Raw genomic sequence first — 27979 nt, 5'->3', positions numbered from 1 at the left:
AGATCATATTAATAAAATAAGCTATTGGCTAAAATGAAACCACCGACTTGGGCGGAAGTGACATGTGTCGGATGGATATTGCAAGTGCCGGTGTAGTGCTTCATTCTTCCTTTTCTTCCGTGGCCGCCATCGAGTTAGGAGCGTTGTTCCTGGCGTGCCGTGAAAACTTACTATAATGGTGAGCACAATTGATGTTTTTCCCCCTGACTTGAGCGTGTTTTCAATAAATGTTCTTCAATTCATTGTTTTACTTGCATGTAGGCCACGAGTTGTTGTTTTTTGGATGAAATGTTAGGCGTTAGCTAATATGCTCGCACTACAGCGAATCTCGGCAGCCATTTTGATCCAGTGCGGCGTGTATACACGTGTAGTCGTAATTTGGCAGCCGACTCCAAAATTCAGACGTGCTTATAAAGAAAATATGTTTTCCCTCTTAGAAACACAGTTTGTAATCTAAATATACTTTAACAGCCTTGGCAACTTATGTAACGTTAGGAACATTATTAGACATGTCAACTTCTGTTTTATGGCCTAGTCTTATGTTTAAGCGCAGATGCTTCAAATTCGGGGTGCATTAGACAAGTATTGAAGAAATCGTTCAGTTTATAATGTCAGTTTTTTTGTTTATTCATCCTCATGTTAACAAAAACTAACATTAGTCATACGATACAAGCAATCTGAGGGTAAGTAAATGATGGCACAATTTTACTTGGACTGAACGATTATTTTAATCCACACTATTGTTTCACACTATTTAGAGTAAATATTATTTAGAGTAAATATTTTGCACATATATATTTATTTCCCCCTAAAAAAAAGAAAAAAGAATGGTACTCTTGCTATGATGGTGTAATTTGCGTCTTACTCTGTGATCAGTGACAGTTGCCTGCTGTCTCATGCTGGCACAGAAGGTTGATGAAAACAAAGACTGAGCAAGATTCAAAGTTCTAAATTATAAATGCACCTGGTAATATGTGGAAGTTATTCATAAGTCTTTTTGTTGTTGTTTTAGGCTTGCGCCCGACCGTTAGTCTCGGTCTACTCCGAGAAAGGGGAGACAACTGGCAAAAATGTGGTTATGCCTGCAGTGTTCAGGGCTCCCATCCGCCCTGATATTGTTAATTTTGTGCACACCAACATGCGCAAGAACAAGCGCCAGCCCTATGCTGTAAGCGAACTGGCTGGTGAGTGTTGTTTTAAATCCACAGTTAATGTCACTTCAATGATATCCCACCTTGGTCTGTGTCTCTGACACCTGATGATGCTGGAAGTCCTGATGAGCCGTTGTCTGTTTCTGACAAATATATTAATAATATTTGACTATAGTATGACATGGTCAAATATAACTCCAAAAAATGTGTTTTTTTCAGGTCACCAGACCAGCGCCGAGTCCTGGGGCACAGGAAGAGCTGTGGCGCGTATCCCCCGTGTGCGCGGTGGTGGCACCCACCGCTCCGGACAGGGTGCTTTCGGAAATGTATCCTGGACTAACATGCTATTTACTTGAACGACTTGTCAAATCTTTGATTGTAAGCAACCCTTGCTGTGATGGTGTAATTTGCGTCCTACTCTACGCACAGCGACAGTTGCCTGCTGTCTCATGCTGGCGTGAAAGGCTGACGAATATTGAATCTGAGCAAGTTCACATATATTTAAGTATTAAGGCCTGTTCACACCAACAAAAATATGGTAGATGGGCTGACCTGAACATGTAAGTTCTCTCTCTGACAATTAATGATCTTAAAGGAAAAGCAGAAATACAGTGGTTACTATTATTCTTCCTTAGCTATTCACTATCTCTTAACAAAATAGTCTTGAGAGAAAGCCCCATAGTATTGTAACAGCAGCTGCTCTGGGCATATGAATGAAAAGCACAGACCTTACATTGCCCAGTTTTCCTTAGTGTAAAAAAAGATTAGAACAGCTTTGTTAAAAAAAAAAAAAAAAATTGACATGCATATGTTTTTGTTGGTCTGAAAGCCTTTGTAAACATGGGTTAGTGTGAAATGTTGACCCTTGACTCCACTGTAGATGTGTCGTGGTGGTCGCATGTTTGCCCCCACAAAGACCTGGCGCCGTTGGCACCGCAGAATCAACGTTAACCAGAAGCGTTATGCCATCTGCTCTGCCCTGGCTGCCTCTGCTCTGCCTGCCCTGGTCATGGCCAAAGGTGAGTGAACACAGGTGCTTCATGATGCTGCTTTTTTTTTTTTTTTTTTTTTTTTTTTTTTTTTTTACAAATTGGGGTTTCCCTGGGGTCCATATAATCACATTGCCTTTATGCACTGTATGTTTTATGTGGGTTGCCACCTATTGGCATTCTGCTCAATTCAGTGCAAGAGAAACCTCAGTTTGCAGAAGGGCTGAATCAAACTATTGGTTTTTCCCTTTCGAAGGCTGAGAATAGTAATAAATGTAGAATATTTAAAAAAAATTACCATACTTGCATTTGATTTTATTTGGTTTCCCTGACTTTTAACAAATGCCAAATGTTTCAGGTCACCGCATTGAGGAGATTCCTGAAGTCCCAATTGTCGTTGATGACAAAGTTGAAGGATACAAGAAGACTAAGGAAGCTGTGCTTCTCTTGAAGAAGCTTAAGGCATGGAATGACATCAAGAAGGTGAGCTACTCTCAAACTCTGATATTGACTGAAATGTTGCAGTTTACCACAATTAAATCTTTTTGATGCATATTTCTGGTCTCCAGGTTTACGCCTCTCAGCGTATGCGTGCCGGTAAGGGTAAGATGAGGAACCGAAGGCGTATCCAGCGTAAAGGACCATGCATCATCTTCAATGAAGACAATGGTGTGACACGAGCTTTCAGAAACATCCCTGGTACGCAAAGAGATCTTGTATTTGACTTTTGCTTCACATGAACACACTTTATACATGATGATGTCCACTTCATGGTCCGTGTTTATGAATCCTATGATCTTAGTGGAAGTTCTGACTCTAATTGAAAAAGTATTTTATGTTTGTCTAGATAGATGTAAAATAAATAACCACAAGATATCTCTTCTCAGGTGTCACACTGCAGTCCGTGAGCAGACTGGACCTGTTAAAGCTTGCTCCAGGTGGACACATTGGACGCTTTTGCATTTGGACCGAGGGTGCCTTCCGCAAACTGGATAACCTCTACGGCACTTGGCGCAAACCTTCCTCCCTTAAAGTGGACTACAAGTGAGTTCCCTTTCCCTTTCCCTTTGGTCTTATCCTTTTCTGGTTGTACTTGGTGCACAGTGATGAGCTTACACTTTGTCCGTGTTTATGAACACAATGATAACATTAAAAGTTCTGAGTCAACATATGGTGTCTGAATCCCCACTTGATCAAATGCATGCCTAGATATATATATAAAATATGTAAATATTGATTAAGTTTGTGGACTTACTGCCTTTGTCATGTTCTAGCTTGCCCATGCACAAAATGAACAACACAGATCTGAACAGAATCATCAAGAGTGAGGAAGTCCAGAAGGCACTTCGTCCTGCTAAGTAAGTTTTGGTTACTTTGACTGTCATATTGTAAACATCATTGCAATGATGAGATTCCTACTTCAGGTCCGTGTTTCTGATTTAATGATTATATGGGAAGTTCTGAGCCATCTTGCTTTAAATCACAAAAGCTTATTGTTTTAATCTACAGTACAAGTCTAGTAACAAGTTTCTTCATACAATTGCAGTCTCAAGATTAATCGCAGAGTGTTCAAGAAGAACCCTCTGAAGAACTTGAGAGTGATGATGAAGCTCAACCCCTACGCCAAGACTGCACGTCGCCGTGCTATCCTGCAACACAACCCTGACGTAAGTACCCTCATGACCAAACAAGTCTGATTGTCTGATCACTAGCCGAGCAATTTCTAAACCTGTGAACTCTGTACAGATCAAGGCTAAGATGCTGAAACCCAAGAAGAAGAGGGTTGTGAAGAAGACCAAGGCCAAGAAGCCTGAAGCTGCTCCAGCTCAAGCTTAAGGCTCATAAACAGACTATGGAGTTCAGAAATGCTTTTCAAATAAAACAACTGTTGAAAATTGATAAATCTGTCCTTTTTAATCCACTGCATACCACTTAAGCACTGCCACATTCCATAAGTTGTCATTTGTTAAATAAATCTATTATAATATATAAGTTTGTATAAGTTAAATGACTGATTTTCTCTCACTTTGAGTTAAAGACTGCACATTCACCATATTGAAATAAAGCAGAACACAAAATATAACAATGAAATAATGTAACCACTTCAGGGGTAGCTGAAAATGTACAAAAGTATATCGTGATCACAAGTTGACATTTGGAAGGGGGATCCTTTGCATTTAAGTTTTTGCGCAGTGTAGTATCTGCTGCTTTTTTCTTTTTTTTTTTTTTTTTAAAGCTTTTGCAATCAAAATTACACTTAGATTTTGTAATAAAAGTATCAAACCAATATTTGGCAGAACAGATTTCAAGCGCTGTATCCGAGGTTTGATGTGTTAATTACAGCAGTGTGCTTGTTAATACTCAAGACGACATCTAAAATAAGACTGGGTAGATTCAGGAGGCAGCTGTTGGCCTCAGGGTAGAACTGGAGATGTTGCGTGTGAAGGAACACTAAATGGTTGGCTTAGAAAAAGATGGCTGCTCTCACATTCCCACACTGTGAGTTGGAGTTGCTGGCTGGTTTAGCCCAATTGGTGCTGCATAGCCATCCAGCAAAGTCAACCTCCTCTGCCTCCGAGTTCTTTATGAAAGGATGGACCTGAAAAGATATTTATGTTAGATGTGTGAGGTGCATTCTTGCAATAGAAAATAATATCTGTATATGAGGACTGACAGAAAAGGATTGTTCCTACCATCAGTTGCTTGAGGTCTGCTCTTTCTGCTGGATTTTTGATTAAACTGAGTAAAACAAGGAAAATCAATGAGCAATAAAGTATGAAGAACGTCAAAATATTGGTGATAGAAGAAATATGAGATGGGACGCTAAAGCATTGAAATAGAATTCTACTTCCCATCTCATTTTTTTACATGTCCATTTAGAGGTTCCGTAGTACAGCAACAGATTTCAAACTGGTTTTTAGTTCAACCACTAGATGGCGCAGCAAGCACTGAAGAAGCTTTTGTGCATTTAGAAGATGCCTTTATCCAAAGCAGTTTTGAGTGCACTCAGCATTTTAACCCATGACATAGCTAGTGTCATGCTCTACTAGGTGAGCTACAGGAATAAAACTAAATGCAAACATTACATTTTTGCTTACCATTTGTTAACAAAGTCTTGAAATTCTGCACCAAAGATGCTTGGTAGCTTAGGAGGTGGCTGAAAAAGGAAAAACGCTCCATTAAGCTTAAATGAAGCAGCCAATAAATCCTTTCATTTAATTAATTCACTGCCATAAAGCTGTTTAATGATCTTATGAGCACCACTTTAAGCTTACCTCATTGACAATATAGTCAAGCAGCTCAAATATAGCCATAGGAGGTCTGCTGTCTGGACCGTATGCTAAACAGACAAACATAAAACAAAATCACTGTATTTTCTTATGATAATTTACACCTCGAGCATAATTGATCAGTTTCTACACGTTCTTGCAGACAGGATGGCAAACAGTCGCTCACAGCTGCCGGGTCGACCAGGGGGCCTGGGTTTAGGAGAGGCCTCGCTGGCGGAGGGGTCCCCCTCGAGGGGCTGACCAAAGATTTGCTCCAGCTCCTTGGCATCAGGTGGTGGGATAGGGAAGCGTCCGATGGCCATCTCCACCAGAGAGAGACCCATGCTCCATATGTCAGACTGGACAGAGTAGTGAGTCCCTTGAAGGCGTTCGGGCTACAGATGGACACAGAAAAATAGGAAGGAGGATCATACAAAGAGGAAATTAACATTATCATTCAGGAAGAGATATGATGAAAAACAGGAGCCTGAACAAACAGATGGCTGCCTTGAGATACTCCAAATCAAACATCCAGTAATCACACTGTCAAATGATCTAGAACCTAATAATGTGGAAGAAATATATATATTTTTTTGTTTGTTTGTTTTTTGCTTAGTATGTAAACTTACAGACATATAGGACCTGGTGCCCACAAACGAATTGGCCATGGAGTCAATGAGCTGTCCACTCACACCAAAGTCACACAACTTGATCTCACCACGTGAGTTCACCAGGATGTTGGATGGCTTTACATCTGCAAGAAAAGGACAAGGTCTTTCCTTCAGTAAATACTGTGTCAACAGAAAGAGTAAATGAATAGATGACCGATTGAGATAGCGTGACACCAATCACCTCTGTGCATGATCTTGTGTTTCTCCCGCAGGTAGGACAGGCCTTTTATCACCTGCATGAATGGAAAGAAAACGGGTCCAAACAGAAACAGAAAACATTACGCATTGTACTTCAGCCTGGAAACAGTCCACAAGATATCAAGGATATTTTTGAGATGGTTTACAGAGATACTGACCGCAATGCTAACTTTGCCCAGTATTTGTTCTGGGATCTTGCCTGCTTTCTTCAGGGACTGATCGAGGGAGCCACCATCCTACATTTTTTTTTTGATGGAGATATATTCAGCAGTTACACTTATATTGTACCTATAAAATCAATGGCAGTGTAGGGATACTGAAAGGATATTGAACTATATATAAGTCTCTTATGCTCACCAAGGCTGCATTATTTGATACAAAAAATACAGTAATATTGTGAAATATTATTCCAATTTAACATAACTGTTTTCTATTTTAATATATTTTACCATTTAATTTATTCCTGAGATGCAAAGCTGAATTTTCAGCATCATTACTCCAGTCTTCAGTGTCACATGATCCTTCAGAAATCATTCTAATATGCTGATTTGGTGCTCAAGAAACAATTGTTATCATTATCAATGTTAAAAACAGTTGGGCTGCTTAATATTTGGTATCATGGAAACCATGATACATTTTTTTTTCTCAGGATTCTTTGATGAATAGAAAGTAAAAAGAACAGGGTAATTCTGTATCAACTCAACCAGAGGTACCCAGCTCAAATTTTTGATTTTGTTATTATTTTTTCTGTAGAAAGACAAACATAAATAGCGATGAAAGCCAAAATATTAAATGTCAAAGATGTGAATTTACGGAGTAATCCACTATTATGTAGAGGGGGTCAAAATGACAATTTTCACCTGAGATTTGGAGCCAAATTAGAGGGGTGTAAAAATGACTTTAGAAACATGGCAGCATCTTTCTTTTTTTTTTTGCACAGAGATTTGTAGGTCTATTAGTAAAATCTGTTGACTTTTGCAATCTTGGTTTCATTATATGCCAACGGTGACAGTTAAAAAATTGCAAAAAGCACTTCTTCTTCCTTTTTTGCTTCAAGTTTGCATGCCCGTAACTCAAGAAAGGGCTTTTCACACTTGAAATAGTTAACCCTGGGTTATTTTAAACCCCTGGTAAACGAAATCCTGGGTTATTTTTATTCACGTTTCACACTGCTCATAGTATACCCGGGGTAATCCTGGGTATTCATAAAGTGACGTTTCACACTGCACATTCCTAAACCTCGGGATAAAGTCCTTATCTGCATATTTGAGGTGCCAGTGTCACTGATTGGACAAACGCAGCACGTAACCTGTTTATTACATTAAGGCCGTGTGTCCACCAGAGCGTTTTTAGCCAGCTGAAAACGCTAGGCACTCTGCTTAAAACGCCTATCTGTGAGCGCTTGAGAGCGCTTCTGCAGAGCAGCGTTTTTTTCCATTGAGACGCTTTGTTGCTATGATACGGAATATCCACGGCACTGTTACTTAGAACTGATTTTGCAGGTAATTTGTTTCAGACTTAAAATGTAGACACAATATGAAATTACTTTGCTATGTATTTTCGGAGAGCAGCAATGGTTGTACCATTCTAACACCGCATCGTTTCACACTGTACAAGTTTTGCGCAGATATGCGGAGTTAAAGGGATAGTTCACCCAAAAATGAAAATTTGATGTTTATCTGCTTACCCCCAGGGCATCCAAGATGTAGGTGACTTTGTTTCTTCAGTAGAACAAAAATGATGATTTTTAACTCTAACTGCTGCAGTCTGTCAGTCGTATAATGCGTGTCAATGGGAATTCCATCAATAAGAGTAAAAAAAACACGCACAGACAAATCCAAATTAAACCCTGCGGCTCGTGACGACACATTGATTTCCTAAGACACGAAACGATCGGTTAGTGCGACAAACCGAACAGTCTTTATATAATTTTTTACCTCTAATACACCACTATGTCCAACTGCCTTGAGCATCCGGTGTGTGAGGTCAGAAAACGCGCTCTGATGCTGCGTTCACACCGAATGCGTCTGGGGCGTCAAATTCGCACCAGACGCGTCTAGTTGGACACTTGAACATTTTGAAGTCAGACGCTTCGGACGCGCGTAAAATTCGCTCAATTCGCGCGTCTAAACAAAGTGTGTTCAGACGCGAATTCGCGTCATGGGAGGGGCTTTCATCTCTTTCTGCACAGATCCTCTGAATAAACACATAATCTCGTCAGTTGGAAACCTGTACCGGCGATTTAACTCGGTTATGCCGGCTGGCTTTTGAAGGTGGGCTAGTATCAACGGCTAAAATCATGCAAAAACAACTAACCAGATTGTCCGATTTCTTCGCTTATTCTCTTCCAGGGAAGGTCCTTTTTATTCCTGTCTCGATAAAAATATAATGACACATCATAGAGCTCAGGGTGGCAGCGACATCTTTGTTCTGGTCTCCACCGCTGATCACATCATAAACACGTTACTACCAAAGCAGAGTCCCTGATTGGTTAACGCGCCGCGAATTTACGCCAAAGTTCAGATTTTTCAACTCGGGCGTTTGGGCGTCAGACGCTCAATTCGCGCGTCAGCCGCGTGAACGCTCAATTCGCGCCGCGCTAGACGCTTGATTCGCGCCGCAGGACACCTAGACGCGCGTTTACATTGACTTAACATGTAAATCAGACGCCTCAGACGCCCCAGACGCGTTCGGTGTGAACGCAGCATGATGACGGAAGTGATCTCTCGCGTGCATATGTCAATGAGTGCGAGCGATCACTTCCGCCATCAGAATGTAACGACTGACAGACGGCAACAGTTGGAGTTAAAAATCATCATTTGTGTTCTACTGAAGAAACAAAGTCACCTACATTTTGGATGTGCTGGGGGTAAGCAGATAAACATCCAATTTTCATTTTTGGGTGAACTATCCCTTTAACACAGCAAAAGCTGCTCCAAAGCAGGGTTTCATAACCCCGGGTAAAAAAGTGGTGCTAACCCCGCATCTAAATTACAAGTGTGAAACGCTCCTTTACCCGGGATTAAAAGCAGTGTTCAGAACGACGACAACCTGGGGTTAAGAGCAGTGAAAAGCCCTGTATTAAAGATATCTTAAAGGTGCCATCGAACGTTTTTTTTTTTACAAGATGTAATATAAGTTTAAGGTGTCCCCTGAATGTGTCTGTGAAGTTGCAGCTCAAAATACCCCATAGAGTTTTTTAAATTAATTTTTTTAACTGCCTATTTTGAGGCATAATTAGAAATGCGCCAATTCATGCTGCGGCCCCTTTAAATCGCGCTCTCCGCCCCCTCCCGAGCTCTCGACTCTATTACTGCATAAACAAAGTTTACACAGCTAATATAACCCTCAAAATGGATCTTTACAAAGTGTTCGTCATGCAGCATGTCTAATCACGTAAGTATGGTATTTATTTGGATGTTTACATTTGATTCTGAATAAAGTTTGATAGTGCTCCATGGCTAACGGCTAATGCTACACTGTTGGAGAGATTTATAAAGAATGAAGTTGTGTTTATGAATTATACAGACTGCAAGTGTTTAAAAATGAAAACAGTGACGGCTGTTGTCTCTGTGAATACAGTAAGAAACGATGGTAACTTTAACCACATTTAACAGTACATTAGCAACATGCTAACGAAACATTTAGAAAGACAGTTTACAAATATCACTAAAAATATCATGATATCATGGATCATGTCAGTTATTATCGCTCCATCTGCCATTTTTCGCTGTTGTCCTTGCTTGCTTACCTAGTCTGATGATTCAGCTGTGCACAACCAGACGTTAATACTGGCTGCCCTTGTGAAATGCCTCGATCATGGGCTGGCATATGCAAATATTGGGGGCGTACACCCCGACTGTTACATAACAGTCGGTGTTATGTTGAGATTCGCCTGTTTTTCAGAGGTCTTTTAAACAAATGAGATTTATATAAGAAGGAGGAAACAATGGAGTTTGAGACTCACTGTATGTCATTTCCATGTACTTGAACTCTTGTTATTCAACTATGCCGAGGTAAATTCAATTTTCAATTCGATGGCACCTTTAATTTCCTTTTAGATTCTGGTTCTTAATAAACTTTCCTTTAGGTATCTTCATTTTAAAGGCCCTCAATATACATCTGTGACATTTAATATTTTGGCTTTCATCACTATTTATGTTTGTCTTTCTACAGAAAAAAATATTAACAAAATCAAATATTTAAGCCAGGTAAGTTTACAAAATTTGTTTGATTTGGCATCAAATTACCCAACAGCATTTATTTGAAATAGAAATCTTATGTTACAAGAGTCTTTACTGTCAGTTTTGATCAAATTGATGCATCCTTGATGAATAAAAGTATTAATATCTTTAAAAAAAAAACGTACAGACCCTAAACTACTGAACGGTAGTGTATATATTAGACAGATAAACTCTAATATTCCTCTGTATAATGTTTGACACTGAGAGAGGAAAAAGTACCATGTTCTCCATACAGAATGCTGATCTCTCCATCACTGTAGAAAGCCCCGTAGAAGCCCACTATGTAGGGAGAGTTACATTCATGCAGCACCTGCAGCTCTCTGATGATCTGATTCCTTATTGCTGGCTTGATCTCTAGGTGGATCAACTGCATGAAAATAAGAAAAATAGGCCTATTTTAATGTGACCTTTCTATTACAAAAAGAAAAAAGTGGAAATCAGTTTGTTTTAATAAAAATCAACCCCTGAAATTGAAGAAACATTTTTATATTAATGTTTTACATTCATACTGATGTTTACCATGTTGCAATTTTTGCTTTATAAGTGCAGCGCAAAGCATAATTCTGAAGCCTCAATCATTTCTTTCAGTACCAGGCAGAGCTTCTCTCTGTAATTGCCAGGATGTCTGCATTATACAGTTAGCTGATAAGGAGGAGTTCCTTCTCTGTAAGCATACTGTCAGTTCTTTGTATGCTGTAAATGAGTTGTTTGGAGTTTGTGTGCTGACTGCACTTTGGAAGCTCTCATAGAACCATTTGTTTCATCACAGTATGTAGTGGACTGGTAATTTGGCTTAAAAAGCAGATGTCTTTTCTTGGACAAGTTTATTAGGAAAAGTGTCATTTGACTCAACTGCGATTAGCTTCACTATATGCATTACATGTGCAATAAATGTCACCGTATCCATTCAGCATGCTAAGAACAGAATGTCAAGGCTTATTGCTGCAATGTCTAACTTCTTCCAATCTATAAAAAGACATGATGACATGAATAGCTGATGCCTCCTGAGGCAAGCAGCTCTAAAACGGCATCCGATCGATTCAAGGCTAGGAAATGACAATCAATGGACTTCAGAGACCTTTCTTGCAAACTTGAAGCCGAAAATGAAATATAAAGTTTGCTTTACTGTAACTTACCTTCCTGGCCATGATGAAGCCTGAGGGTCTGTGTAAGACCTTGAAGACCACTCCTCCATTGCCTGCACCCAACTCACAAATCTTCTCAAAGTCATCATCTTTTAACTCTCCAACCTTCTGCTTTTGGGTGAGGAAAGCTTCCAGACGTTTCTTCTGCTGCTCATCCAGCTCCAGTTCCTCTAGCTTCTTCTGCAAAGCTTCCAGATTTGTTCTAACATAAACACAGGTAGAAATTAATTTAATTTCGAAATTGCCAAAGCTAAATGGCTAAATCTACAAGTCAACACAGTCATGAGGATGTGCACGGGATCCTCTATATGATTTCATTTCATAATGCCAAATTATTTAATAAAAATTAATTTGAATTCCTTATATAAAAACATGCTCATATGTGTATTCAAGTCATTACATTACATTTTTAATGCATCAAAACTGCATCATGTCATGACACCTTTTCCATTTTTCAAACTCAGTGCAGTTTTATTATTGTGAACTAAAACTAAAACTATTAAAAAATAATTTCCATTCATTGAAAAAAGCTGAAATAGAATATAAATATCAAATGAAAAAAAAAACTTAAACTTAAAATGCCTTGGCTTCTACACAAAAATACTGGGTTAAAAGCAACTAAAATTGGGTTAAAAATGGAAAACCCAGCGGTTGGGTTAAATGTTTGCCCAACATGCTGGGCAGTTTTATTTAACCCAACTATTGTTTAAAAATGACTATATGGCTGGCTTAAAATGAACCAAAGTAGGTTGGTAATTAAAAATCAGACACATAATTAGTAGAGGCAACAATAATAATCAAAAGGTGAACATTTACACTCTAAAAAATGCTGGGTTAAAAACAACCCAAGTTGGGTTAAATATGGACAAACCCAAAGATTGGGTTGTTTTGACCCAAGGGTTGGGTTAAATGTTCAAACCTGCTGGGTAGTTTTATTTAACCCTCAGGGGTCTGAGGATTTTTGGGGCCCTGGAGAAGTTTTGACATGCCCTGACATTTGTGCTTTTTTCAGTTGTTCATAAACATATTAATGACAAAAGTGTCATTACACTGTATTCAGCACAAACTAGGCTACAGTAATATGTGAGGAACATGTATGTACATGTTTGTGTTTTTGAAGGAATAACGTTTATGCGTGGTTATTGAAAAAACAAAAAACTTAAGTCACTGAAATAAGGCCAAAAAAAATATTAAAACTGTGTTCACAAGACTTCTGGGTATTGGAGGTTGTAGACTAGAGTTTTTGCTTCAGAATGAAGTAAAAATTATCCTTCCTACTCCTTCATATAAAACAATAGAGAGATTTAAATTTTCTAAGACACTTTTTGTCAAGAAACACAGTATGCGTGGAGGCGTGAATCATCATGAATAATGGGTGATTCTCACCTGAGAAGACAAAAGAATTGCATAATAATGACCTGAAATGACTTGCATATTAATGAGGTCTTTCAGTCAGGTAGGCTGTGAAAAAACCCTCTGTGATCATGCTGATAACAGGATTAAAGTCCACTCAGGACAAAAAAAAACCCATGATTTTTGTGATCTCATGCAAGCACGTATTATTGCACATGATATGAAGAAAATTTTGTATAGGCCTATGTTAAATTAAAGTATCAGTCAAAAGATTGAACACATTGCCATTATAATGTTTTTAAAAGAAGTCTCAAGTCTCTAACCAAATAATGGTTTTCTATTTTAATATACTTTAAAATATAATGTATTTCTGTGATGCAAAGCGTCTGAACATTCCTACCTCTAGGGCATTTCATATAGGCTACTATATTTGTTATATTATAGAGCCTAAATGTTAATGTGCAGTTGACAAACTGTACATCATTAAAAAGATCTAAGACTCAAGCTTCACATTTTGACTCTTAAAATCTTATATTGACCATAATTTCTTAATGTGCATGCTTTTAAGCATATTTGGAGAAATATTTATGGATTCTCATATGTTTATATCAATTTTCTATACAGAGGAGTAATATTCTATATTTATTGTCATCATTATGAGCGCTGGATACTGTGTTTTCAATTCATACTTGCAGCCGGAAGGAGCTCTGCCCCTTTTGTCCACAAATGCCTCAGTAAAAGAAGAGGCATATCATGTGACAATCAAGGAACTAACAGAGGCAAGAGATCGCTAACTATGGCATTTCAAAACACTTTTCAAGACAATAAATACACGATTGAGACGATGTATGCATGTATTGACTGAATTTGACTCTGAATAGCGCTGGCTCTGTGGGCGTGGCCGCATTAGCGGATAATGAGCTGAATCATGGACTTCTGACATGGCTCTCTTTTCATACAGATTACATAAACACAGAAGGTTTGTTTTCGATTTGACTTACATGATTTAAAACCTGACATCTTAACGTTTCTTTAGACATAAGTGTAATTTTTTTTGTGATTAGTATTCACTAAGTTACAGTTCATTTTCTGAGAACTATCAGATTGGACTTCGTTCAGAGGGAGACGAGAGATCAGCATCATGTTTGTTTTCTTTATTTTACAAAAAGCACAACATTTTCTTTTTGCTCTGAGTGTACACAAATAAAAGAAGATATTCCACAGATTAAAATGGTGTATAACTCTTAATTGTATGTGCAACAATGACGGAGTATTTTGAGTCTCTTTCACACTGATAAGAAAAAAAACGCGGTGGTATCGCCGGCGATACCTCAGACCTGTTAACTCAACTATTGTTTAAAAATTACTATATTGCTCGCCTAAAATGAACTCAAAATAGGTTGGAAATGGACATTTATTAATATGATTAATAAATGAACTTTTATTAACAAGTTTAAAGAATAATAATTAAATGAATTAATAAACATTCACCTTTTGATTATTACTGTTGCTTCTACTAATTATCTGTCTGATTTTTAATTTCCAACTTATTTTGGGTTCATTTTAAGCCGGCCATATAGCAATTTTTAATAAATAGTTGGGTTAAATAAAACTGCCCAGCATGCTGGACAAACATTTAACCCAACCGCTGGGTCAAAACAACCCAATGTTTATTGTTTATTATTCATTAAACTTATTAATAAATGTTCATTTATTAAACATATTAATAAATGTTAATTTCCAACATACTTTGGGTTCATTTTAAGCAAGCAATACAGTAATTAAACAATAGTTGAGTTAAATAAAACTACTCAGCAGCTTGGGCATACATTTAACCCAACCGTTGGGTTAAAACAACCCAATTGCTGGGTTTGTCCATTTTCAACCCAACTTGGGTTGTTTTTAACCCAGAATTTTTTTAGTGCAACTAAAATAAAATAAGTTGAAGTACTAAAATTACACTAAACACTAAAAATTATATAAAAATTAATTAAAGCTAAATAGAAATATAAAAAATCCTAATGACAAAAACACATAACATTACTAAAACATACTAAAATTAAAACTGAAAATATAAAAATAAAAGCCATTTAAAAATATGAATAAATAATACTAAAATAACACTGCTAGAGTCGTTATTCCTGCTTTTTTGTTATACATTAATATGGCAAGACAAGAAGGATTGCTCTCTTGTGATCAGTAAGATTCCAGACTCTTGCATGCTGAAACACATTCCCATCCCCAAGGCAGAAAACTTGTAGGGATATTGAATACGCTATTGTAAAATGTGTGCGTAAGTGGTGTGAGGGCTTTATAACATCTTCTTCCTAAAGCTCTGTTTGAGGAAACAGGGAGTTCCTCTAAGCATGCGAGCCTTTCCCTTGGCCCTGTTGTCATGGTGATGTATTTCCTTAGCTTTCTGCTGGAAGAGTGAACTTCCATGAACCTCTGCTCTCCATCCTCTCTGCATCTCCTCCAACAACACTCTTCACCATGGCTTGACTGCATTTATCAAGTGGATTTTAGGTCAATCCAGAAAAAGGATCTTCTTTTGCTTTCTAATGAACCAATTAAAAGTTCAGATGTTGATACCAATTAGGAATTATTTAAACTTAATCTTTCCTGCAGCTTGTGTTTCAGTGGAAAAAAAAAACCAAAGCTCTGGTGCCACACATGTTGCAAACATCTGTGATGCGGCTGTATCTTTCAATCTTTCAATTAATGTTTCAGAACCAACAGACACCATGGGCCTCAAGGGCTTTTAAGCATCGAGCCAATTCAGATGGAAAACATGTTGTCCTGCTGTTGAACAATGTTTCAGGCCACAACAAGTGACCCTTGCACATAAATTTACATCAAAGCATGCTGATCAGTCCACAACATATCGCAACAAGCTTTGCTCCAGGACAGAACGGCACGACTCAGGTGGATGAGAGCAGCACAAGTACTCCAGGATGTCTTTGTCTCATCTATATGCAGAATAGGGCGAAGTGTTTTCATTTTTTGACAGCAAGGCCAGTTATAACCATGGTTACGAGGCTGCTGTGTGGGTGTAAGTGGGTGGCGTGGACACGCTGTGGTGGAGATGTGATAATGGTGAAGGACGCAGAAGATGCCAGAGTGGAGAAATATACTTCACAACTCAAGAACTTGTGTGGCATGTAGGAGGGCGAACAATGACTTCATATTTAGAGTGATTCCACTGCAAGATTTCTTTTCTGCTGGCCCATGTCAGACCAGCAATTAGTTCATATTTTTACTTGCCAATGCCATGCCAACATTTTTACTGGCCCCACCACAAAAAAGATACATTTAATTTTTCATTTCACAGTAATATCTGAAAATTATCTATTATGTATTATGTTACAATAAATTCAAAACTTATTGACAACTACATGATATAATTCAAAACATAAATTGATTTATAATTTGCAAAATTGGTTTATAAAATGCAAAACAGCAAATCTGCCAACAACATTGTTCATCAATGCATCAGAAAAAAACTCAAATGATAGAAGGATACTTCAACGCTGGCAAAATGGGTTTAAATAAAACTTGGCTACGTATACAGGCCAAAGGCGGAGGAAAAAATTTGAAATCAGTGCTACCCGAGGACAGAGAAATAGAGCTGTTGTCTTCCCTTTTGCCAAATAGGTAGGAAAACTTCAACATCCATAATACACTAGGCATGTTTCCATCCAAGGCCACTCCCACCAGTCTGCTGAAGATACGCTTACCAGCGTCAAATACTGGCTTTCTTGTTGGCAATACTTCTTAGCAAACTTTTAGTCATAACGGTTCCAACTTGTATTGTTCCCGGGTGAAAGAATTGAAAGAGTAAACGTTTAGCGGAAGTGAGTTATTTTCAGTTTCTAGTGAAGGATCCAGTGCATTGTAGGCAGAGGCTAAAGCTGCAAAGAATTCTAAATACAGAGAGAATGCAGAGACGGACAATCTGAAAACCCTTTGTGTCTGTAGTCAACATTTCAAACTGGATGGCCACGAACACATTGTTTTAGGCTAAACGGAACTGCCGTTCTGTCAGTTCCGCCCAACCACCCGAAGTGAAACGCCGTCGCGTACAAGTAAGAAAGCTGTTGCCATTAGCTGCGTCTCATTTCGAAGGCTGTCCTCCGGAAGTCGCATTTGAAGGCTGCAAACGTCATCGAGCCGGTCACATTTAAAGATGCAGTCTATAAGTTTTGCTTCTTTGTCGCCATCTCTGTTTGAAACCTGCAATTGCAGTTATTTGTGGAATTGTCATCTTTACGTGGGTTGTGCATTGGCACAATTCCTCAGCGCAGATGAATCTAATGTTTTCTGTCAGTCACCACACCGGTGTATACTGTACTTTGGAATCACAGATTCTACGTCTTGACCAAAGTAAGAATTTTCACCGGAAAATGTCATCTGAACAAGTAAGTAACATGTCTGCCACTTTTGTTCTGACCAACTGAGAAAAAAAGCATTAGGCCTACAATAAATCGTGCTGCCAATGATGATTAAATCTAATGATTGCTTTGCTCGGATCATGTCAAACCGTGCAAATTATTATTACGGTTATACTTTGTTCTCAAATTGTTAATGTTAACAACATCAGCTCCGAAGTGAGATGCGGCAACAGTGTACCCTCATAATGCTGTTTAAAGAGTAAACATAGTTAAAACTTTCAGTGATAAACCTACCCTTACGATCCGCCTGTCCGTGTGCCGGGATACAAAAAAGCGGAAGTATAGCCTAATCTGTAGTTTTCACGAAAGCCCTGGAGCTGCCTTGCGCTTTGCATCATCTTTTGCTGATAACCATGGAACGAGTAAACATTTGTTCATTTACATATACTATGACTAGGCATGTGACGGTATCAAATTTTCATGTTGCAATTAATTGATGAAGCTTTTATCACGGTATACGGTGTTATCACGATATTAAAATAAGTTGCAAAACCATTTTTGTCATAGTTTAACAGTTTTAAGAACTCTTTTTGTAATAAAACAAAAACACCTCTGACTGAAATTTTCAAACAGATTAAAATGCAAAAGAATTAGGCTATAAAGAACAACAGATAACACTTTACTCTATTTAATGCATTAACTAAGATTGAGCAATAGCTACATTTGTTACAGAAAGTGTTATGCTGCGTCCCAATTCGCATACTATCCGTCCTAAATAGTATTCGAAAAAAGAATTAGTATGTCCCAAATCGTAGTATGTTGAAATGAGTATTCCAAAGATACCCGGATGGTCTACTTTTTCCGGTTAGAATTCGAAGTGCAGATCCGTGCACACTTCTAACCGCTAATATTGCCCATAACACATTGCGCTGTGGACGAGGATTCGATTAGAACTACAAATATGAGTACAAAGTGGTAAAAAACTACAAACATGACGGATGTGCGAGACCGACGGTTAAGCAGTGCCCAAGGAAGTCGACCGGAAGTTGAAGTCGGCCGGGTGCCGCCATCTTGTAGCAGAACTTCACTTGCGTTAGCATCCCCATTGACTCCCATTCATTTTGGCGTCACTTTGACAGTGAATAACTTTACATCTGAGGCGTTTAAAGACTCCATTTGTCCATTATTTATTTCTAAAGATACACGACAATGTATAAAGGGCTCCATTACCTTCTATGTTACATTATGGCCCCGTAGATACAGTTTTTGTAAAAATAGGCTAACGATTGCGTCATAACCACTCGACTCTCTGTCGCACAGTAGAGAAATTACCGTACAGACAGGAGGAGAAGCTCGCAGGCAATCGGGGAGATGTCAAGAGAGATGTACTGGCGTTACATTTTAAAATACTATACAAAATAATTAATCAGAATACTTACTCCTGCTTACTCACGCCAAAGAACTCCCCGCTCAAGCTCGCCGTCTCTGCAAGATTAACGATGGCAGTTTGCACGCACAGCTACTAGAAGATTTACATCTGTCAGACAGGTTGCGGACGTCATCAAGCTTAGTTTGAGTCTGCGCGTCAGAAACGGAAGTGCTAAAAATCGCTAAAAATGGGCTTCACTTGTCTCAATTGAGTTCCAATGGGGTCGCTGTGTCCATTTCTTTTACTGTCTATGCGGTTAAGCAGAGCGGTTAAGATAAAGGGGCTTGAGCATAGACTGTAAAAGGGCTTGAGTGATTAATAATCAGTTTCTAACCTGACGAAAAGACATTTATTAAATGTTATCTACATTATATTTCATCTGCAACAGCATTGTGAACTTTTATAAAAAGGCGTTTGGTCATTAACTTCTAAATGCATCATTATGCAAAGATGAGGAGAGTTATTCCATGAAAAACCCATGACTGGCAGAACAACATTTCTCTCCGAAACGGTAGGAAATTAAATTTAATTGAATGTGGAGGATTTTAACTGTGACAAGATGATTGACAGGGTAGTTTAAACAGTTACAGGTTGCGTAACTAAGCGACAGAACGTCCGTTAAAGACGCAATTATGACGAGGTAGTATGTCCCAAAGCTTGCATACTCTTCTGCTACACACTCAAAAGTATGCACTTTTTCTTTACAAAAGCAGTACATACTTTTAGGACGTAGTATAAGTAGGCGAATTGGGACGCAGCGTTATTTTTTGTTAATGTTAGTTTAGAAACACAACTGATCATTGCTAGTTTTATCTCAGGTCCATTAAATAAGTTATTTTGATTTTAGTAATGTTATTAAATAGTAACTAAGAAATTAACATTAATTAATAATAATTAATACTTTCTAAGTATTTTTATTGTCAATTTAGTGATAATGAATTAACATGTTAACTAATGAAGCTGTATGTTTTCAAAGTTTTACTGAACAATAACAAATAATCAGAACATTTTAAAAACTTCACTAGCGCAGTTACTTTGTTTGTACGGTTTCCGTGGTAACCGCTGCATGCTGCTGTTCCATCAGCGCCCTCTGCTGTCAGAGAGTGAATGCGCACTTTCATTCAGCTCGTCTCCTTCACTCGTTCCGCCATGTGCTTCTCGTGCACGTTGGGATTGTTTACATCTGAGCGCGTGTCCTTTTGACGCAGAATACAGCGGTGTTGTGCATTTTATACGATTGATGAGTAAAGTATTCTTAATTGCCTTATAAAAAAATTAATAATTGGTAATAATAATTGGTATTCTGAAGTGCCGACGATTACAATATCGTGCATATTCATTATCGCGATTTATCGCATTACCGAATATCGGCACAAGTTTAACTATGACAATGTAATAATACAAAGCAGGATGAAAATCTGCAAACTTACACTTAAAGGGTTAGTTCGAATCATGATTCAGATCGCGTGTCAAACTGCCAATGGCTGAAATCACGTGACTTTGGCGCTCTGAACAGCAGATTTGATACACTGATTCATTTGTGCTCCGAAGCTTCCTGAAGCAGTGTTTTGAAATCGGCCATCATTAAATAAGTCGTTATTTTGTTTTTTTGGCACTCCAAAAATATTCTCGTCGCTTTATAATATTAATATTGAACCACTGTACTCACATGAACCGATTTAAATATGTTTTTAGTACCTTTATGGATCTTGAGAGAGGAAGTGTCATTGCTCCCTATGGAGGCCTCACGGAGCCACCGGATTTCAACTAAAATAACGAAGGTCTTACGGGTGTGGAACGGCATGAGGGTAAGTAATAAATGACAGAATTTTCATTTTTGTGTGAACTAACCCTTTAAGTTTGTAAAAATAGGATAAAATCACAATTTCTGTTATAGTTTTCCCCGATATGCTGGGTTTTTCACTTTAATTGTAATGGATTCAGTGATTTAAAATTCATCATCAAGAAAAGTGTCTAATAAAATGAATTCATAAAATCAATTAATTGAAAATGAAATCATATCTTTAAAAAAAAATAACATATACATGCATACATTCATACATGTATACAAGATGTAGGATGTAGTGACAATGCAGCATGCTGTGCTACAACCACTTGTTATAAAGTAATAAATAATTCAATAATACTAGGCAGTAAATTATTTAGTCTACCCTTTGATATTTAGTCTATGTTTACATAAAAATGGCAGATTCTTTCTGAGAAAAGACAAAAAATTGCATAAAAATGAAGAGTAAAAGCTGCTCACGGTTTGAGATTCAAACAGAAAAGCCTCTGAAGGCCCAAGAAGAGTACTTGAAAAAATCATAACTTCACTTCCATTTCCCTTTTTTTCCCAAGCTTTTTTGAAGATGTGTGTGGATACAGTATGATCAAACACAGGAAATAAGTGGTCTGCTTCACATGTCGTGCCTTGGAATGTGAATGTAAACACTAGGGAGCACCGGGATCAGCTGAGGTTAGACAGAAGCAAATCATTTTTCTCTGGGGAGGTGCACAAAACCAGAGACTGTGTTCTGTGGTCAATATTTAACTATACACTCCATAAATCATTCACTCCATACATCTGAGTTGTCATCCTGTAAAGCAGCAATTTAAACTCAGACATAAGCACAATAAAGGAAAAGAATTAGGGAACAGGTAGGGAATGTGTAGGAATGATCAAGCTCTTCTTGATGCACTATAGCAGCTTTCATACACCCAGCAGTGCTCTTAAGTAAAATGGAGAGCAGCAGATGGTGCCATGGTGTGTGTGTGGTGTGATTGTGCAACACTGTAACACTGTGTGGTTTCCTACTGATTATCTTGAAAAGTCACAATGCAGCATAGAGCTCATGGGAAACAATAGCGGCAGAGGTACTGCTGCCAACGAAGAGAGATGAAACAATATTGGCAGTGTACAAAATTAGCATTGCCAAGTGCCAAATGCAAGTAAAACTGGCTCTTGGCAAGTAAATAAAACTATGTTACAAGTAATTGGGACAGTAGCCTTTTAAAAACATCAACATATTGCAAGTCAGACACTTTTTTCTAATGTAAATAACACAAGCAATTCAAACGAAAATGTATTAGTATTACATTTCCACAAAAATATTAAGCTGCTTTCAACATTGATAGTAAGAAATGTTACTTGAACACCAAATCGGCCTATTAGAATGTAACAATTTATAGGTATAAATTATATTTTCAAAATATATTAAAATAGAAAATAAGTTATTTTAAACTGTAATAATATTTCACAATATTATTACAGTTTTTACTGCATTTTGATCAAATAATTGCAGCCTTGGTGAGCATAAGAGACCTTACAGACCCCAAACTTTTGAACGGTAATGTATGTGGTGACATACTGAATGTAGAATATTGGTTGCATTAAGCCACCATAACAAAAATGATGAAGAAAATCACATCCGGTCTTCAAAAAAATTGTTTCATCACTGTTAAGATAATATTTATGACTGGTAAATCAATTTTGGAGACACTTTCATTGGAGGCACTTACAATTGCATTCTTTGTAAATTAGAAATTTACAAAATTAGTAAATGCATGAAAGAGGTGATACATTTGAAATAGAGTTGCGCAATTAATTGCGATCTCGATTCAAACACCCATGTGATCTTATTGACAATGATTCGGCTATGTCTTTTAAACCTTTGACAACGACCACAGCGAATATTCGGCTTCACAAACAAGTCTTTTTTAACCACACAGAATCATTATTTCTGTTACAATCATTCAAATTATCACAGAAGTACTGGGATAAGTTTATAATTTTGATTTAAAGACTGATACGGTAGTGATCAAAATAGAGTAAATCACCTTCAAATAAAGATTGTATCGATTACATCGTTACACCAGTAGGTGGCGACAAGTGGCTGTTAAAAATATGTCATTGAATCATTCATTCAAGAGATTTGTTCAAAAACGCTGATTCATCCATTAATGACACAGGTGAAGTCTTTATGAGTGAGTCATTGAATCGGTAGGTGTGTTCGACTTTAGGGCTATTTAACGATTAATCGCGATTAATCGCATCCAGAATAAAAGTTTGTGTTACATAATATATGTGTATGTACTGTGTATATTTATTTAGTATTTACAAACACATACATACATGTATATATTTAAGAAAAATACAAAAAATACAAATTTTAATTATAAATTAACTAAATTCTATTTAATATACATTATTTATAATTTAAATTATAAATGTATACATGTAATATTTCTTAAATCATTTAAATATTAAATATTTCTTAAATAAGTATGTGTTTATAAATACAAAATAAATATGCATAGTACACACATATATTATGTGTAAACAAACTTTTATTTTGGATGCGATTAATCACGATTAATCGTTAAACAGCCCTATTCGACTATTCGAAGCGGTGCTGCACAGGCCGATCGATGTATGACATCAAAGTACAGCGAGAGTGATTCGAAAGCATACGCCTGCTCTCTAATCGCACTGGGGTGCGTTTCCCAAAGCGAACTATGGTCGCAAGTTCCGTCGTTACCAATAGAGTTCAATGGGACTTACAACCATGCTCTTAGGAAACGCACCCCAGGTCGGTCGGTCTGCACAGAGATGCCCTGTCCCAAATGGCACACTCCGGACTTGTGGACTTCCTCAGAGTCCACACTTTGGTGACGTCATGTAGTGCAGACCTATAGGGCCCTTGGCGTGAGTCCACGAGGGCGCATTGAGAGGTATTTTTGGGACAGACTCGATCGTCACGCCGGAAATAACGGTCTGGTTGTTTTTTGACAGGAGCTGCAGGTTCTGGGATAATATTTAGCATCGTGAACAGGTTTCTTTTCTTTTGCAAAATATTATCTCCATGTCTACTATACAGCCTGCTTTTGCTGATGCCACCTGGGCATTAGACAATATATACATGCTTATTTAAATAATGTATACAGTTGTAATAATACATAATGTTCCATTTGAACTAAGATTACAATTTTAACACATAATAAACATGTGCGTGAGTTTCAGATGAATTTACAGGTTTAAATATAAATACTAGGTTTACATATGACTCAGTAAATCACTGACATTCGGTTCTATTTATTTAAAGGGATAGTTCACCCAAAAATGAAAATTTGATGTTTATCTGCTTACCCCCAGAGCATCCAAGATGTAGGTGTCTTTGTTTCTTCAGTAGAACACAAATGATGATTTTTAACTGCAACCGCTGCCGTCTGTCAGTGGTATAATGCAAGTCAGTGGGAACTTGGACTATAATGGTAAATAAAACACGACAGACAAATCCAAATTAAACCCTGCGGCTCGTGACGACACATTGATGTCCTTAGACACGAAACGATCGATTTGTGCTAGAAGCCGAACAGTATTTATATCATTTTTTTTTTACCTCTAATACACCACTATGTCCAACGACATTCATCACTCAATTCGTGAGGTCTGATTGCGCTCTGACAACGGCAGTGATGTCTCGCGCATATACTTCAATGAGCGCCAGACATCACTGCCGCTGTCAGAGCGCGATCAGACCTCACGAATCGAGTGATGAATGCCGTTGGACATAGTGGTGTATTAGAGGTAAAAAAAATGATATAAATACTGTTCGGTTTCTAGCACAAACCGATCATTTAGTGTCTAAGGACATCAATGTGTCGTCACGAGCCGCAGGGTTTAATTTGGATTTGTCTGTCGTGTTTTATTTAACGTTACTCTTATAGTCCAAGTTCCCGCTGACTTGCATTATACCAGACGGCAGCGGTTGGAGTTAAAAATCATCAATTGTGTTCTACTGAAGAAACAAAGAAAACACCTACATCTTGGATGCGCTGGGGGTAAGCAGATAAACATCAAATTTTCATTTTTGGGTGAACTATCCCTTTAATGAATCATAATGCAATCGTATTATTCAACGCGCTATTATTATGTTTGAGATATCAAACCATCAATTGCTCTTGAGCAAAATCTCCTCCCATCCGTTGTCTGATTGGCATTTCGCAAGGATTCCTGGGTAGTTAAAGTGTGCGGAGCCTGCATCTATGCAGGCTTCGCGGAAGACCGCTTCAAGGGTACAAAGGGGGCGCTGCTGAGCACACTTCAGAGCGTTAAAATGCTGAATGGGACAGCCTACGGACTCGTAGACTCGGCGAGCACGCACAATTTAAGTCCACGAGACCGAAAGTCCACATGAAGTGCGCCATTTGGGACAGGGCCAGATTTGTTAAAAAAAAACGCTGATTCATCCAGTAATCAAACAAGTCATTGAATCATTCATTCAAAATTATTTTTTAAAATAATTTATTCAATTTAATTAAATTTTTTTTAAAGTAGACTGCAGCAATTAACATTTTGTCAGAACCTCTAGTAAATTACATGGTATTTGTTTAGTTGTCTATTCAGAAAAATCTTTATTCTCAATTTTTCCAGAATCGTGCATATCTAAAATTCTAAAGTTCTTCCCAAGCGATAACCAAGAACTTATAAAATAATATTAACTGCACTCTTTGAGATAGGCTTGCCACGACAGATTTAAAGCAGAGACTTCTAGGAAAAAAGTGTTGTCACAGTATTTAACATTCCACTGAGCCTCTCTCTATAACACTGACTTCCACACGATTGACTCACCACACACACACACACACACACACACACATTCCAAAGCGAGCTCGCCACAGCCTGTCCTGCTCTTCAGGAAGGAATGTACTGTAATTCTACTTAACCGTCATTCTCACAAACATCATTCTGTAGCACTATAGCACTGCTAATACTTCTTATTTATGTAGAAATAATAACCAGTTTCTATATACAAGACAGAAACTTTATCCTTAAATAATGAATAGTCTCTTAATGCCAAATGGAGAGACTACAAGAGGGAAAAGTGTCTGAGCTCTCAAGTGAGCTCGTCGAAACAAGAGGCAATGACATGCACCACTGGCTGAGGCCGTGAGGATTGTCATTGGCTCGGCATCAAGAGGAGAAAAATCACAGGCCTGACAAATGAAGGTAGCACAGACAGAGGTGGTCCTCACTGTCACCATATCTGTCTGTGGGGACGTGAAGCCGGCAAACAAATCCATTTAAAATCCTACATAATCACATACTGAGGCTCAGAGAATGCTGTCACATTAATTTACATATCCATCTAGGATAATAACAAAAACACTGCCTGGAGTTTTGCACCTAATATATGGTTGAACAACATACTACAGAGGACAGCGGTGCTGTGTTAGCTGCTCTGTCCAAATGTGATAAGGTATTCTCATTGATCTCAGTGGCAGGAGATGCGGCACTTTTATGTGCAGCTGATGGATGCTAAACAACACTAATATATGGGTCATTCCATGAACAGCATGCATTTTGTGTCCCTCATTAAAATGACTATAATAAATAATTGTGTTAACTTTTACTGTGTTAAAATAGACATTTTTCTAAACACAGCAAAAAACATATTCAATAACTCTATATACTGAGAGCCGAAAGAAGTCTGTTTTGCTCAAGGCTGCATTTATTTGTTAAAATAAATCAGTGAAAGCAGAAATATTATAACTAAAACTGTCTACCCTAGTATCCTCAAACCTGTCTCATAGATATATTCCAACATTTATTACAATGTATTAAGATAGCTTGAGATGGCGCAATGCAATTTATTAACGTGTAAAGACTTGTGAGTTCATTTGACTGCACTAACACTTCAACGATGATGACGCCACTGTTTTCTGCAGAGCTGCTTTAGCTGATTCGACTTTCGTGATTGACACACTGTTATTGAACTAAATTGAATCAACACTGAACTGAATTGAGCTGAATAATGGTATTGTCTTCTATAATGCTGCTTATAGCTTAATTAAACTCATTTTATAATTGATTGAACTTTACACAGTTATTGAACTGAACTTAATACTGACCTAATTGTTTTCTGTAGAGCTGCATTACAGCAGAATCTGAATTTGTCACATATTTGATGAAGTTTCCATCAAGTTTTCCTGTTTATTACTGTAAATCTGCTTCGAAACAATGTTTCAAATCTGACAGTGAAAATCACTTTCTTAAACTTAAAAAATGAGTGCGGAATGACCCATATTTGGTATTATGTAAGTCAACTAATAATCACCTTTAGCTTACAATTCATTTGTGGGCTTTAATTCTGTTCACACTGACAAACACCAACACACATTCAAAAATATCCACACTAATACCAATTTAATGCCCAATACAATCAGATTAAGCAATACCAAATCTATTAAGTATCCCTGTTAGAGTCAAACAACATTCTTAAAGTGCCAAACAATCCATGAATGAAGCAAATCTGGTTTTGTAAAGTCTTCTAACAGCTTATTCGACATGAAATGACATCGAAGCCACTCACTCTGTGGCCCCGGTTCCGTTTATAGCGTTCCCATCTGGAATTGGGTTCAGTTGGATCGGCTCTGGCTTCCTCCTTTTTTGCATGATGAATCCTAATAGCTGGTTTCTCGGCAGTAAAAAAGAAAAATTCAAACAGGAGCAATCTGATCCGCAGACTACACCAACTCACTCGCCGACAGAGCAATGATGCATAAGCTATGAATAGCCTATCACACCCTACCAATCGCTGTTTGCTTTACAATAAATAAATAAATAACGACAGAATGCTGTCAGCGACAACCTCGCATGGTCCTCTGACAGGCAGGATGACTGTTGTTTCGAAGAATAGATATTTCACGGTGAAACTGAGTATTTCTAGAGGTGTACGACAGTAGAGGATGGGTACAGAGATTGTCTCTTTACGTCATGAAAATATTTACATCTGTCTTCCGGACAGCGTGACCGCGTGTGGACAATGACCCCATCTGCTGGTGGAATTACGTTATTACTCAGCATTGTATTCAATAGGCCTGCCTGCTAATTGAAACTAAGAAATTTCAACAATCTTTAAACAGCATCCAGGCTTTTGTGTTCGTGTATCAGAATATAGACCTTTTGAAGTAATAGATTGTGAGTTTTCAACCTTTACACACCCAGACTTTTAGATCCCGAATATAAAATAAAGTTTGGTCACGTTTGTTTTGATCTAATTATTGTTTATTCAGATGATGTAATTAGATTATGATAATTCTTCTCTGTGAAGTGTGGACCCCCTGCAGTACTTTCCCT

At 37.8% G+C, this 27979-nt stretch overlaps 2 protein-coding genes and 6 non-coding genes across 8 annotated transcripts; 7 read left to right on the top strand and 1 right to left on the bottom strand.

Annotated features, from left to right (window-relative positions):
- Window positions 1–32: 32 nt before the first annotated feature.
- Window positions 33–4039, top strand: rpl4 (ribosomal protein L4). The gene is made up of 10 exons (XM_048168230.1): window positions 33–178; window positions 1013–1184; window positions 1371–1477; window positions 2032–2170; window positions 2499–2623; window positions 2710–2839; window positions 3028–3184; window positions 3415–3498; window positions 3687–3807; window positions 3887–4039. Exons 1-10 carry the CDS (start codon window positions 176–178, stop codon window positions 3974–3976), a joined length of 1128 nt encoding a protein of 375 aa, XP_048024187.1. The 5' UTR covers window positions 33–175; the 3' UTR covers window positions 3977–4039.
- LOC125254878 lies at window positions 838–935 on the top strand. The gene has a single exon (XR_007181786.1). It is a non-coding gene; the product is annotated as a small nucleolar RNA SNORD16 (small nucleolar RNA).
- LOC125254879 lies at window positions 1542–1639 on the top strand. Its single transcript, XR_007181787.1, has one exon. It is a non-coding gene; the product is annotated as a small nucleolar RNA SNORD16 (small nucleolar RNA).
- LOC125254880 lies at window positions 2281–2409 on the top strand. Its single transcript, XR_007181788.1, has one exon. It is a non-coding gene; the product is annotated as a small nucleolar RNA SNORA35 (small nucleolar RNA).
- LOC125254875 lies at window positions 2889–2958 on the top strand. The gene has a single exon (XR_007181783.1). It is a non-coding gene; the product is annotated as a small nucleolar RNA SNORD18 (small nucleolar RNA).
- LOC125254877 lies at window positions 3239–3306 on the top strand. Its single transcript, XR_007181785.1, has one exon. It is a non-coding gene; the product is annotated as a small nucleolar RNA SNORD18 (small nucleolar RNA).
- Window positions 3539–3608, top strand: LOC125254876. Its single transcript, XR_007181784.1, has one exon. It is a non-coding gene; the product is annotated as a small nucleolar RNA SNORD18 (small nucleolar RNA).
- Window positions 4029–27634, bottom strand: map2k1 (mitogen-activated protein kinase kinase 1). The gene is given in 13 exon segments (XM_048168229.1): window positions 4029–4672; window positions 4674–4739; window positions 4834–4879; window positions 5239–5297; window positions 5416–5480; window positions 5597–5804; window positions 6039–6163; window positions 6262–6313; window positions 6437–6514; window positions 10742–10756; window positions 10758–10889; window positions 11659–11869; window positions 27213–27634. Coding segments are annotated over 13 exon segments (1188 nt in total). The 5' UTR covers window positions 27296–27634; the 3' UTR covers window positions 4029–4624.
- Window positions 27635–27979: the final 345 nt, after the last annotated feature.

Source organism: Megalobrama amblycephala, linkage group LG19, assembly GCF_018812025.1.
Source record: "Megalobrama amblycephala isolate DHTTF-2021 linkage group LG19, ASM1881202v1, whole genome shotgun sequence".
Taxonomy (NCBI): Eukaryota; Metazoa; Chordata; class Actinopteri; order Cypriniformes; family Xenocyprididae; genus Megalobrama; species Megalobrama amblycephala.
This window is presented reverse-complemented; position numbering and strand designations above follow the sequence as displayed.